At 36.5% G+C, this 14,757-nt stretch overlaps 2 protein-coding genes and 1 long non-coding RNA gene across 3 annotated transcripts; 2 read left to right on the forward strand and 1 right to left on the reverse strand.

Annotated features, from left to right (window-relative positions):
* Window positions 1-1,011: 1,011 nt before the first annotated feature.
* LOC103402718 (serine/threonine-protein phosphatase 2A 65 kDa regulatory subunit A beta isoform) lies at window positions 1,012-6,449 on the forward strand. Its single transcript, XM_008341472.4, has 13 exons — window positions 1,012-1,146; window positions 1,620-2,036; window positions 2,527-2,773; window positions 2,890-3,002; window positions 3,230-3,309; window positions 3,527-3,668; window positions 3,782-3,862; window positions 4,469-4,573; window positions 4,781-4,963; window positions 5,139-5,231; window positions 5,544-5,683; window positions 5,780-5,846; window positions 5,945-6,449. Exons 2-13 carry the CDS (start codon window positions 1,644-1,646, stop codon window positions 6,062-6,064), a joined length of 1,764 nt encoding a protein of 587 aa, XP_008339694.2. The 5' UTR covers window positions 1,012-1,146; window positions 1,620-1,643; the 3' UTR covers window positions 6,065-6,449.
* A 1,285-nt stretch (window positions 6,450-7,734) lies between these two features.
* LOC114822191 (uncharacterized) lies at window positions 7,735-8,797 on the forward strand. Its single transcript, XR_003770349.2, has 2 exons — window positions 7,735-8,038; window positions 8,410-8,797. It is a non-coding gene; the product is annotated as an uncharacterized lncRNA (long non-coding RNA).
* A 1,171-nt stretch (window positions 8,798-9,968) lies between these two features.
* Window positions 9,969-11,400, reverse strand: LOC103416462 (probable carboxylesterase 6). The gene has a single exon (XM_008354704.4). The coding sequence runs from the start codon at window positions 11,300-11,302 to the stop codon at window positions 10,124-10,126; it is 1,179 nt and encodes a 392-aa protein (XP_008352926.3). The 5' UTR covers window positions 11,303-11,400; the 3' UTR covers window positions 9,969-10,123.
* Window positions 11,401-14,757: the final 3,357 nt, after the last annotated feature.

The raw sequence follows: 14,757 nt of genomic DNA on the forward strand, positions 1-14,757 counted from the left end.
ATGAGTAAGATCAAAATCTAATTTTAGTCCCTTGATGTTTATTTCATTTATCGTAATATATTTTGTTGTAAACATTTAGGTAAACTAATTTTTGTCATACAATATATTTTCGATGTATTTTGTCTTCTTTTTTAGGTATATTAAATTCATTATAATACATTTCGGTGCGTACAATTAGGTACACATATTTCGGTACATACGTTTCGATACAATATTTAGGTACATTAATTCAATATAATACATTTCAGTGCGTATAATTCAGTACACACATTTAGGTACATTAATTTAATATAATACATTTCGGTGCATATATTTTGGTACATACATTTCAATATTAACATTTAAATACATTAGTTCAATATAATACATTTCGGTACTAACATTTAAGTACATTAATTGAGTCTTTCAAGTTTGAATAATGTTAAATAAAATTAAAAAACATTAAAAAACTCTTTTTTGGTCAAAAAAATAAATTAAAATTTGTATGTTAATAAATTTAAATATTCAATGGGAGACATTAAATAAAATGCACATTAATTATTTTGAATTAAGGACACATCAAGGAATTATAATTAATATGTAATCTAACACCAGGTTTATTTTAAATTTAAATTTTCTTGAAGGATTAAAGTTAAAAAAACCCCTAAAACTAATTGGCAATGTAGAGAGTTAACATTTTACTTTTATAAGCTCATGCAAAATTCATGCTCTCATCAACTTGTGATTCATTTTTAACAAAATTGCTTCTAGCAAAAGCACTTCTTATCAAACGGGTCTCAAACGGGCACTAAGCGTGAGAGCTTTGCCTATCTGCACATTTTTGGACGTGTTAAACTAAATCTCAATCGTCCACTCATAAAGAAAGATGTGCTATGGAAAATTTCCACTAAAGATGATTGCACATGATTGGGCCAAGGCATGTGAAGCCCAATAAAGATGGGCTAGTGTACGTTCTTCTACTTTATGGCCCACTAATGCTTTCTGTAAAGATGGGCCTAGGAAACAAAAAAGAACCATAATAACGATACTCTCGTGGTCGTCTCCTCTCTCTCTCTGTCTCTCTCTGTCTCTCTCTCTCTCTCTCCGCCTCTCCGCTCCAACAGATTGTCGAATCAGAGGCAGCCGGCGGGAAGGGCACTGAGATCGGTAAGACCGTTGCCGCATCTAAGTTTCATCGATTTCGTCTTTGTAAATTCAAAATTTTCTGAAATTTTTTGCTTCATTAATTTCTCTAACTTGCTTTTTGGCATCTGTTTGATTGCTGAGAAAACTAAGTGAGAAAAAGGAGAAATCAAATTCTAAATTCCAATTTTTTGTTTTCATTTCCTGGAATTTAGAGTAATTCAGCTGAACCAATGAATTACTGGTTTCAGAATCCAAGATTTCATCGTCGTTATCTTCATTTTCTTTTGAACATTTTTCGAATTATTGATTTGAATTCTAGGGTTTGATTTAGATCTCACAGTGCTGATCTGACTCTTTTCCTAATTGCGCTCCATTAGTAGCTCGTAAATCGTTGGAATCGAAGTTATAATTATTAACCGAAATGAAAATATAATGGGCTTAATGGTTATTATTTCTGCAAATTTACTTATGATAACTTGTTTTGGTGTTTGAAGGTTCTGGAAAAGGTTTGAATTACAATGTCTGTGGTTGAGGAACCGCTATACCCAATAGCCGTTCTCATAGACGAGCTTAAAAATGACGATATCCAGCTGCGGTTGAACTCAATCCGCAGGCTATCTACAATTGCACGTGCGCTAGGGGAAGAGCGAACCCGTAAGGAGTTAATCCCTTTTCTGAGCGAAAACAATGACGATGACGATGAGGTGCTTCTTGCAATGGCGGAGGAGTTGGGGGTCTTCATTCCATATGTTGGGGGTGTGGAGCATGCACATGTGTTGCTCCCGCCCCTGGAGACCCTTTGCACTGTTGAGGAAACCTGTGTGAGGGACAAGGCTGTGGAGTCCTTATGTAGGATTGGATCTCAGATGAGGGAGGGTGATTTGGTTAACTGGTTTATTCCTCTTGTGAAGGTTAGATAACTCATTTTCTTCTGTGTTCAAAATTTTTAATACTTATTTTGTTTTAGGATGGGATGGGACTGAATGATGACTTTATTCTAGTCCTAAGCTTTATTTCCATTTGCCTCACCGCCAAGCTAGCATTCAAATTGTCGCTGGGCGGTCCTTGTGTATCTTTACATCTCTGCCATGTTGATACTTCTAAATAATTAAATTATCAGTCTTTCGCACTTATATGGATCTTTACCAAATATATTTGCTATATAGTTCAAGGATGACATATGAAAGGTGTCGAATAGATTTGGGTCATTTGATTTTGCATGTTCTGTGAAGGAATTTTACATTTATAATCTTAAAAGTATCAGCACTGGCATTTATATCACAACATCAGTTCATCACGGTCATGCAGATGTCTATGTGTTACAATGTGCTCGAGTCTTCCATCCTTTTACTCTCAGTGAATCTTTTGTTTGAGTACTCATTATATTCTATTTCTCCTCAGAGGTTGGCAGCTGGTGAATGGTTTACAGCTCGAGTCTCTGCATGTGGGCTTTTTCATATTGCCTACCCTAGTGCACCAGATACATTGAAGACAGAACTACGATCAATTTACAGTCAGTTGTGTCAAGATGACATGCCTATGGTTAGGAGGTCTGCTGCTACAAACCTGGGAAAATTTGCAGCAACTGTTGAACCTGCGCATCTGAAAGCTGATGTCATGTCTATATTTGAGGATCTTACTCAAGATGGTAATTGAATGTTGTCTTCACATTCTCAAATTTTCGGATATAAACTTATCATTACTAGTTTCATTTAGATGAAGATTCTGTTTAAGTTAAAATTCTTACGAGTAGTTTCATTTTAGATCAAGATTCTGTTCGACTCTTGGCCGTTGAGGGCTGTGCTGCTTTGGGGAAGTTGTTGGAGCCCCAAGATTGTGTTGCACATATCCTCCCCGTTATCGTTAACTTCTCTCAGGTAAACGTATTATTTATAATGTTGAATTCTACATTTGGTTTCTTAATATTTGTGTGCAGTATTGTCTATCATTTGCTTTCTTATATCCACAAGCATTGTTATCAAGGTCATATTCATTCTAGTTTTACATGAAGGCTGACTGGATGTATGGAAGCTGTTGGACATGACATTTTGGACTGTCACTAATTGTTTTTTGCACATTGACATCTTTTTATTCTTCTGAATAGGATAAGTCTTGGCGTGTGCGTTACATGGTTGCAAATCAACTATATGAGCTTTGTGAAGCTGTGGGGCCTGAGCATACGAGGTATTTATTGTCATACTAGTCATATGCTAAAAGGAAGATAGTAGGAATTGGCTTTTTCTTTTTTCTAAACTAGTTATTTTTAAATAAAATTCTGTTTGACCGCACAATTTGTCAGGCAGATTTTTTGTTTTGCTAAGCCATACTCTCATCTTTACACTGGTGTGATTATAGTTTTATATCTTTTGAAATATTTTATTTATGGTGGTTGTACTTTAAGGACGGACCTGGTTCCGGCATATGTGCGATTGCTTCGAGATAATGAGGCTGAAGTACGCATAGCAGCTGCTGGCAAAGTTACCAAGTTTTGCCGGATTTTAAGTCCAGAACTTGCAATTCAGCATATTCTTCCTTGTGTGAAGGTATGCATGCTTTAATGCAAAGTTTTCCCTTTCTTGGTGGTGTTTTGTTAACTTCAACTTATTCTTTTGTACTGGTGTTTTGCTATTTCAATGCTTCTCAATGACCTTTGCAGGAGCTGTCATCAGATTCTTCCCAACACGTCCGGTCTGCTTTGGCTTCAGTTATAATGGGCATGGCCCTTGTATTAGGAAAGGTGAGAATGTCGTATAGTGGTTAGTGCAGTTGTTGTTATCTAGGGAAGATCATAATTTGTCATGGAATTTTGGAGGAATAGGGAATTGAGTTTTATTTATCTATAAATTTAAAAATAGTTTGACAAATCAATAAACTTGCTGATATGAGGTATAGATGACTGCTACATTAAATGAATATTTGTGGTTGGAGGGCTTGTGGATGAATATCTGTTGGATATTCCATACATCTGGGAATTTGGAAAAATAAAAATAAATAATGAGCTCACTCGATCTCGTATTTTGTGCCCAGAAGGTTTTAGGATTGCAGTAAAAATTCTGCTAATTTACATTGTTGTAAATTGACTCTTCTTGTGATAAGAATTGCAAATTGACTCAGAAGTCTGCATGCCAATGTGGGATGCTTGTGCTTGCATGTAAACCATTTGTCTTGGTTTTTGTTATGTGACTCATAGATTTGGCCTGCAAATTGCCCCATGACATAGATGAGATAGCTGGATGGTTGTGCTGTAGTTTCTATCCTGCAAATGGTGTCAGTCTTATGATGTGCTGTCTGTGATCATTTAATTACATTACTTGCATACATCTCATTCTTAGGGTTAATGCAGGATGCAACAATTGAGCAGCTCCTTCCCATTTTTCTTTCACTCCTGAAGGACGAATTTCCAGATGTGCGCCTTAATATCATTAGCAAGCTTGATCAAGTGAATCAGGTCAGTTTAAAACTGAGAAAGTAAATGTCGGTGCCTTTTGCATTATGTTCTCAATTTCCCCCCATTTCTGCTTTCTATCATTCTATGCATGAGAAACACAAATTTTAGACCTTAGTATTTAGGACTCTTTAGTCTTTCCCTATCAAAAGATCAATGGTAAGAACTTAGACCTTTTCAAGCGAAGGCTGAAGCTTGTCATTATTACAGGTTATTGGGATCGATTTGCTATCTCAATCCTTATTACCAGCCATAGTTGAGCTTGCGGAGGATAGACATTGGAGGGTTCGACTTGCAATAATAGAGTACATACCTTTATTGGCAAGTCAACTGGGTGTAGGGTTCTTTGATGATAAGCTTGGTGCCCTTTGCATGCAGTGGTTGCAGGACAAGGTCAGTGTATTCCTTAATTTTGATTAAAAGTCACTTCATGATAAGCCTGGAGGGAAGAAATGTTTTAACTTTTTTTTCTCTTCCCCCCTCTCTCTCTCTCTCTCTCACAAAGAAAGAAAGACGGGCTGTCTACTCATTAGTGATTTGTGCTTATCATACTTGGAATCTGTTGCAGGTCTACTCAATTCGTGATGCTGCTGCTAACAATTTAAAGCGTCTAGCAGAAGAGTTTGGTCCAGAATGGGCAATGCAACATATTGTTCCACAGGTTGGTTTGATGGCTTTGACTAATTCAGTTGCCACAAGTTCTGCCATGGGAGATTCCAGATATGTTTAAAAAACAGTCATTCTTTTGTCTTGATTTTACGGCTTATATCCTCTTGGCAATTAGAATTATGGGCTTAGAATGGTTTTATGTAAGAAGATTTGCCTACAACTACTTTTCTCATCACATTATTCTTGATTTCTTGTGGATGTTTGAATATATTAGTTAAAAATCACTGAAGTTGTGGACCACATTTTCGACTTTGTAGTTTTCATCATTATTTTATTCTTTAAGGAATTTATGTCATTTGGGCAGGTCCTTGAGATGATAAACAATCCACACTATTTGTATCGAATGACAATTCTGCGTGCAATCTGTCTCCTTGCCCCGGTTATGGGTTCAGAAATCACATGTTCAAAACTGCTGCCAGTGGTTGTCAATGCGGCAAAGGACAGGTATATACACACCATGTACTGTGTCCCAAATAGGAAAGATATGATGCTAGTGGAGTTATTCCATTCACTTGCCTAAATTCTTTGTTCTTTCCTCAGAGTACCGAACATCAAATTCAATGTTGCAAAGGTGCTGCAGTCCCTTATCTCCATAGTTGATCAGTCTGTAAGTACCTACTCGAGTCTAGTGTAATTTATTATTTAATGTTTCACTTTCTTTGTAGTCTTTCTTCCCTGGGCTTAAATTTTCTTTGATGTTAACAGGTGGTGGAGAAAACAATTCGTCCCTCTTTGGTTGAGCTCAGCGAGGACCCAGATGTTGACGTTCGATTTTTCGCTAACCAGGCACTTCAGGCAATTGATCATGTCATGATGTCAAGCTAGTAGCCAGGATTATTTCACTTTAGGTGTTCATTGCTCATGTTGAAGATGAAGGCATCATTTCTGCATATCAGAGTACGTAGTTAATATGTTCCTTCGTTGCCGGGAGCGTCTGAGAGTAAGTCTGTGCTAATAATTTGTGCCTAACATGCGGGACTGTTTTCGGCTTTCCGCGATTTTACGTTATCCTGTGGTATATGGGAAAAAAATGTGTAATATTAGCATTGAGATTTTGTGTTCTGTTCTGCAATATTTGCTTCTTGTTTTGTTATGATGGGTCTTCGTCGGTAGGAAAATATTGTCTTAGAATTGAAGAACCTTTTTATTTGTTGGTGAATATTATCCTTATATATTTTTTTAATATTTAATATTTTGTTGGTTGCAAGAACACTAGAGATCTCCTTTATTCATCACTTAATAATATGGAGCTTCTGATTGATAAGCAATTTAAATTTGTGAATTAAAATTATGTTCGATTTGAGTTTCAATATAAGGTTAAATCTTGGTTGAAACTGTGGAAAGGACCCGGTCCACGACGTGTCTGGAATACAAGCAGATACACTATATGTTATGATATAAGTAGAGAGGGGTTTTTTAAGTTCCTTGTATTATTACATGTTGTGTACTTGTTCATGTTTCGGGTATATTGAAAAATTTCTTCTTGTTTTATCATTAATTCATCGCGTGGTCAAGATTTTATTGGACAAGTGGTTCACTTTTAAACATGTGGCAAACATCGATCGGTCGATGTCATTGAGAAAGAAACTCTTGATGATCTCCGATTGTACGGTAGAATCTCCAACTTCGATATACCCTAAAGTTAGAGGGGAGAAGCTCTCTCCTCTACTGATGCGAGAATTACAAAATGAACAGGACCCAGACGAATAAATGGACTGATACATGTTTGATTGGAGGAGGTTGAAGTTGCAGACGTTGACGCATCTTTTGGAGGAGGTTGAAGTTGCAGACGTTGATGCATCTTTCAAAGGAATTTTTAGTTGTGATGGAAACACGGATGGTACATCACGTGTTTTTATGTAAGTGGTGAGAAATTTTATTTTTTAAGTTATTAACTTTTTAACATACATATCCTACTATTTATATAGCATTGTATCACCTATTGTAATGGTCACACTGAAATATTTTCTTTCAAAGAGTAATTAAGCTGCCAACCCACGTGAAAATTTAGTTTGGTGGGTTTCAGCAGAATGTGGAACGAATGGTATTCGACTGTTCGAGAGGCTTTGTCGGTGGATGTTGGATTGGAGTCGTGTTGTCATATTCTCCGCTCCAAGTTCTCCCCATGATGCAGCTGTAAATCCAATTATAATTAGTATTAAATAAAAACTAGCTGTGGAATCTACTCTATTTCAAACTTCAACGATCTGAGGTGTTTATTTTTCAAGTTGTATTTCATAAATCATTTTAGCAAAATATTAGCTAAAATAAAAATGTTTGAGATATTTAATTCAATTCAGTAAACCTAAATTCACATACATTATATAGAAGTTTATACCCTCATTTTTATTTCACACACATAATTGTTAATTTTGATTATTGATTTTCTTCAATTAATTCGATCTAATATCCCACAATTGAGAAATGTGTATAAAAAGTAAAATTGGACGCACTACTCTGAATACATACGAGAGACGTGCGGTAAGACAGACTTTACCGTCGGGGTTGAGGCACTCACTGTAAACCTACGACCGATGGTTCGCACCTGGTGCCTCTCCAACCACCAAATAGTATTAGAAATCTTGGTTTTACTGCATTGCTATTAGTTTGGTCTGGTGAGTTATGCATACGACATGGCCTATAAATAGAGCCATAGAAGGATGTTACATTTAATCAGAATTAGCATTATTTCAAACAATCAAGTCTAGCTCAGTAGCGTTAGATAATAATGCATTCCATGCATGATCTTCACGACCTGTAAGTTGCAGAAGAAAAGGAAGTATGCCGTCTCAAACTCAGGTAGTTTATAAACACCTGCATATATATATATATATATCAAGAATCGTTTGATAACTATTTCATTTTTTCTTTTCACTTTTTTTTTATAAAAATTAAACGGACATTTAATTACGCACGATGGTCTGTAAAATTGCCATTTCCAGTATATCTTGGTTTGGGATAATACTCTTACCACATGAACTATTGTAGTTTTGGTAATCTTAGGATTAAAGAATTTGATGATGGATCTAGTATATCCAGTTAATTAAAATTTATACAGGTTGGAGCTAGCTAGGGCACGGGCATAGTGTGACACAGTGCACTATGATCTGCGTTTATTCCTTTTTAGTTTTTAGCATTATTCAACTCATCATTAACATTTGTTTTTGCAGCAAAGAACTCGACAGTAAATTCACCTGGAACACTCATTTGAGCAAGAATACACAACTAAGTTTAATAGGCGAAGGTCGCCATCTGCTGCCCCGTGAAGAAACCTCAACCACGAACCTTCACGAGGGGCCAGGAGATGTATGTTTGGCCTTCTCCAATTAATATACTAAGTGTGAGCCTGTGACTAAGAGGAGGATATATATGTGCATGAATTTGTTTTGATGGCCATCATAAACTCACGTTATTAAGAATGTGTACCAATTGAATAGACATATTTTCTATGATCTAGAATAATTATAATAGACAGTTCATACTCAAATAGTATGAGAATCATACTGTACGTGTTTTCCAACAATTAATATTATAATCCCAGAGTTCGAATTGCCTTCAGCTTCATGTTCCTTTCCCTTCGACCTCCTCATTTGTAACAAAAAAAAATGACAAAAATTATGAGGGTTTATAAATTTTCTAACTAAAAAGTACTGCCATTTGTGATATTTTTTAAATGTCATTAAGCCAACTTGTGAACATGTTTTCACGATGATGGCTTATTATACATATTATTTGAAATTTTCAACTAATCAATTAAAGTACTTAAATACGATAAATTCAAATCCTGTAAGAAGCATCGTGGGTTTTTTTCCACTGCACAAAACTTCAGTAGGGCCAGCTGCCCTCAGTAGGCCTTAGCTGCCTCCGTTCTTGCTCCACTAATGTTAGAGAAACCGATTAAAAAAATAAAAAATCTCAAGCCTATCTCATGAATACTTTTTCACACCACCGCCACAACAACAACAACGACAACAACCACATGATGCATAGTCCTTAAACTCTCTCTTGTTTTGCTCAGTGATTTGTTATTTCCTCGATCAACTGGTACAAGATAATCATTAAGGATTTAAAAGAATATGCATATCAAGAAGATTGAGAGAAAGTCCTATGACATTAATCTGGTGATGGCCGCCATTGTTAATGCTGTCCATGCTTCGTCCAAAGAGGAAACAGATTTAATCATCATATGGTTGAGTGATTATATTACGGGTACCTTTTTATGAATTTTGAATGATCAGTTTTACGGTTGTTGTGGTTTGATAGAATGATGAGTTTGTTTTTTTTTCTTCATTTTCCTGAAAAGTTTCATGTTTTTTTTGGGTGCTAAAAGGCCTAATGAAAGTTGATGAACTAATTTTCCATTGGGATTCAAATTTGGTGATGGATAAATTTTTATAAGTACCTAGAACATATTTTTAAAGGGCCTAATGAAAGTTGATGAACCCATGTTCTAGGCCTAGAACATTGGACAAATTATGCATCATCTCACGTATTATAAAAAAAGATGAACGATGCGGATATATTTCATTTTCAGGTTATATTAAACAAATTCACGTGTTATAATTGAGTAAAATAATGTCAGGTGACTATTGTTCCAAGTACAATGAAAAATCACTCCATATATTAATTGTTCCTATCGTTACCCTAAAATAGATCTTACTTCATCGTTTACGTCTCTCTCATACACACAATGACGTCATGACATGGACAAGACCCAGAAGAAAGAAAAGATCATGAAACATACCTGATTTAATTTTTCATTTTTCAACTTTTATACAGACACAACTGATATTCTTTTGATTATAAATATATGCATTTTACATGGCTATACAAGCTAGGGTTTGCTAATCATATATATATGGTCACAGCTCACAAGGGAACTAATTAATTACAATTAACAAAGGCCTTAATATGATTTATCATCTCATGCGATCGAGTTTTCGAGAGCTCAGACTTATCCAGCACCTGAAATGCATGCCCAACACCTTTATACACCACATATTCCACCTTCATCTTACCATCTCCTCTTTTCCTCAATGCTTCACAAAACTCCAAGTTCCTATCTTTCAATATATCCATCTCTGAAATGCATACCATAGTAGGCCAACCAGCCTTTAGAGTACCACCGTCACTACTACTCTTCATAGAATTGCAAAATGGATGGTCTCGATTAGCGCCACGTGGCAGCGCCAATCGCCAATAAGAATCAGAGGCTGCCACGCTCAGCACAGACCGAGGTTGCTTCACCATATTGTACTTCTCAGAACTTGTCCTAGCCTCTCCCCCAAAAAAGGGTTGCAGCAAAATTGTACCTTTAACAATCAAAGGCTTAGTTGAGCTTATAATCCCTTCGTCACATGGACGGTAAGAATTTGACTGATGCAAGCGATACTGATCAGTAGAAGGTGATTCAAACACCGAACCTCCTCGCGTGTAAAGTCTGGTGGCCACATTATGGGCTATATTGGCACCCGCACTATCACCCACCAGGAAGATTCTGGAAAAGTCACATTGCATTGACCACCATGTATTATTATTATTAGCTCCACGTTGACTTAGAGCTTGTTGTTTCAGCCACATGATGGAGTTGAATCCATCTTCATATGCAGCTGGGAGAGGGTGTTCAGGGACCAATCGGTAATTTACCGACATGATTAAGCAACCGAGTTTGGAGGCTAGCTTTGCTAAAAAATCATGGTAACAACTCCAAGCGGCTGAGCCAACACAAAACCCACCTCCATGAAAGTATACTAGCAAAGGGAGCTTCATCTTGTTATTTTCTTGGCATTTGGGCACGTAGAAACGTGACCAGATGTTTGTGAACTTGTCGATGACCACGTCCTTCGATGTCACGCCTAGCTCCGGAGCTACTGCGCCTGTGACACATGGCACGATCTGAGGTCTCTCCACGTGTCCATCCTTGTACACTTTTATAAGCCCTTCAATTTCCTCGATCACAGTCTCATATTGTTGATCATGAGGGGAGTCGAGTACTTCGTTGGTTGTTGGCTTGAAAGTTGTGTCTAAGGTGATAGCAGCCATTGGTGATCTCCTTGCTCTCATATGAAGAATGTGAAAATATATGGAAAACGTACGTGGAGAGGCAGCTGCCTAGTGAGAAGTGAAAACTTGGGAATAAATTTTAGGGTTCAGTACAAAAATTTGTGACTAAGCAGTTCCTTAAATAGAATATGAAAGTGAAGGCCAAAGCTAAATTTAGGTATTCAGAAGGGAGATCGATGAATCTATCTTGTCCTCCCAAGTGGAGAATTGGGACCAGTTCCACGTGTCTAAACGTGGATCTACTGTAACGTAGGGCCATGGGATGGGAGTGGGTAGAATTCAGATCCTCTCTGAATCTTGCAGTCTGGAGCAGACGGATTAAGAAATTCAGGCCGTTTAAGAGAGGGATCAAGATGTGAACTCTTGGTTTGTGTGAGGTAGGTCAACGAGATGGGCTAATGGGTGTCGAAAGATTTAAAATGAGTGGTCCGAATTTCTTAGTTTGTAGGCTCTGAACTACGAAATGTAGAGAGGGTCTCGATTCTGTTGGGTAGTATATATAATTGTTGATTAATTAATTAAGCACATTTTATTTTAATACAGCCTTCCCATTAGTGCTCAAGTGTTCGTGGAATGTGACCTATCCATTAATCACTATATATTAGTTACTATTACTAACATAGGATTAAAGTTAAAACGCAATTAGAGGAATCATGCTTGTACATACCATCAATCATAAAGTTGCACACCATTTTTATGGAAGTAATTTTCGTACTCCTCCTTTCTATCTTAATTTTTTTTCGCTCTCTGAATAGAGTAAATAAAAAAAATAGATACTAATAAGCGAAATAGCACGTAAGATAAAAATGAGTATAAAAATCAATATCTTATCTATATATTATACAGATGCATGATCTTCGAAACAGCTTTGCTTTTAGAATGTGTGCATGACATTGTTGACATTTTTCATAAACAATGCTAAAACATTGGGGACTATAGTGGGAGTCAAAAGCACTAACTTTTGTTATTGTCTCCCAATACAATCTATTCATCTCCCAATACAATCTATTCATCACGGGAACTGTTTAGGACATTATATATAATGCATCCACCAAAGCAAAAGCAAAAGCAGATCATCCACAACCAGAAGCTGCTTGCAGAAGCCCCTCCGGCCCTCCCCCTCATTTTCAGGACGTCCATGGAATGTGCTTCTCTCGATTATTAGTAGAGGACACATATATAAAGCCATTTGACTTGACAGTGTTGCATAGTTGATTGACATTCATGCACGCTTTATCTATGTGTTTGGCAAAGTTGGCTTTTGACTTGACAGTGTTACATAATTGATTGACATTCATGCACCCTATATCTATGTGTTGGACAAGGTTCACTTGATTCTTTTGGGGTTAGCCACTCACTTTGAAATGGATAGGGATTCATATGGTTTCAAGTCATAAATTTGTAAAGAAACTAACTATTTTTACTGCATATTATACAGGTTCTAAGCAGTGCTTCTTCTTCCCTATTAGCATTAACAACACAGAGCAATTGGATGCTTTCAATGATACTCACGGCAAGCATTTCCACCAGAAATAAGTATTTAAATACACGCAGTCCCACCAATTAGTTGATAGATTACATAGGTTCTCGAACAAACTACTCACTTTGGTCCCTTAATTACAAATTAGATCAATGTCCCGCATTCATACCTGTAATTTTAAAGGAAAACTAATGAAAAAAGTTCGAAAACTTTGAGTTTTAACGATAAGGACAAAATAAAGAGTAAATTGAATAATATCAAGATTGATTTTTTAGTGTAAAAATGTGGTTTTTCGTTAAAGTGAACAGTATCGGGAGTTTTTCATTAAAGTTCCCTAATTTTAAATTGGGGTCTCCCCATCTCCACCACAGGAACCATATTCCGGCCTCGCCCCAGAACAAAATATTTAAATTTAAAGATATAGAGTAATTAAAAAAATTAATGCCTATCAAAATAATCATAATAGTACATTCAAAATACAAATTGCTTTTTAATATTCAAGTCCACACGACGGAGGAAATTTAACATATTCTAATCCAAAAAATAAAAAAGATAAATGTTCCAAATTAATTACAGTAACGAGACGCAATCAACATTATATGGTCTTAAAACTTCAAGGCATGAATCATTATCATCACAATAAAAATATACTATGTATAAACAGGCATGAACAAATTTGACTTTAGAGGACAATGTAAAAGTCAAATTTGACTTCAACTTAGAAAATGTAAAATTAATAATATAGGTAAAGTTGACAGTAACACCAACTTAATTGGAGCTAGCCTACTTGGAGATCGCAACACCAACTTAACCAAAAAGTGATTGTGCAGGTCATCCGGGCCAGCTTTTGGACATGTCAAAGCGCTGGTTCTCAATCTTTTAGCAAGGTTAAAAGCGTACAGGTTCAAGCAAAGCGAGTCGGGGCCTCGAATAATTGCTCCAATGCCCCCATAAACTCGGCACAACAACTCCCCCTCTTTTGAATACTTTACAACAGTCTCATCAGTATTGATGTCTTTGAACACATACCTAATGATGTACAAACTATCACATACAATGAGTGTCTCAGCAGCACGCTCCTCCAACGCTGTTATTGTGTCTTCTGCACCATATGTACCATTTTCAGGTCCATCAACAATCTCCTTAAGATATTTGTCTAACAATTTCTTCTCCCTATAAAATTTAAGTTCGGACAACTTAAGCCTGCTCCAAACCCTCCTCATTTGCATGATCAATCTCCACTTCCGTCAGCTTTTTCTTGCGTAGCCAACGTCTGGACCTTAAGTCTGATAAATCATTCAACACTAGGCCCTTAAAAAACTCTTTGGCAAGTTTTTCTGCCTTCTTAACATGGTAGTGCCCACTACCTTCAACACTAATTTTACGAATCACATGGCTTCTGTTACCCTTTAGCTTCCCAAAAAGTGTCCGCTCATCATCCATGATAATGAAACCATATTTGTCATCGGGATATTCCACGAGGTCATTAAGAACTTGAATATGAAAGCTAACGTCAACAACGAAACAAAACCTCTTTTTGTCAATGGGCATAAAAGGCTCAAAATAATTCTTACCCTTTTTAAGCTTTCAACTTCACAACTTTTAGTACAAGTTATAACTATTCCTGTGTACAGAACAAGCCCGTTGCGAGGAACCTGCTTGCAACTAGGGATGGGCAAATACTCATTGGTTATGGGTAACCGCGGTTACCCGACTATTTAAATTTCACGGTTACGGTTATGGGTAACCGTTTAGATAAATAAACGGTTATGAGTATAATCGTTTACCTGCGAAATTTAAATGGGCGGTTATGGGTATTAACCTTGGTTATAAACGGGTAACCATTTACCTATTTATTTTATATATGTAAAATTAACACAAACCATGTTACCTATCAGACAAAACTTAGATCAAAGCTATTGACTATAGTGAATGATTTCTATAGCTAATATAATATAGTTTTCCTTACCACTTT

Source organism: Malus domestica, chromosome 16 (assembly GCF_042453785.1).
Source record: "Malus domestica chromosome 16, GDT2T_hap1".
NCBI classification, from domain to species: domain Eukaryota; kingdom Viridiplantae; phylum Streptophyta; class Magnoliopsida; order Rosales; family Rosaceae; genus Malus; species Malus domestica.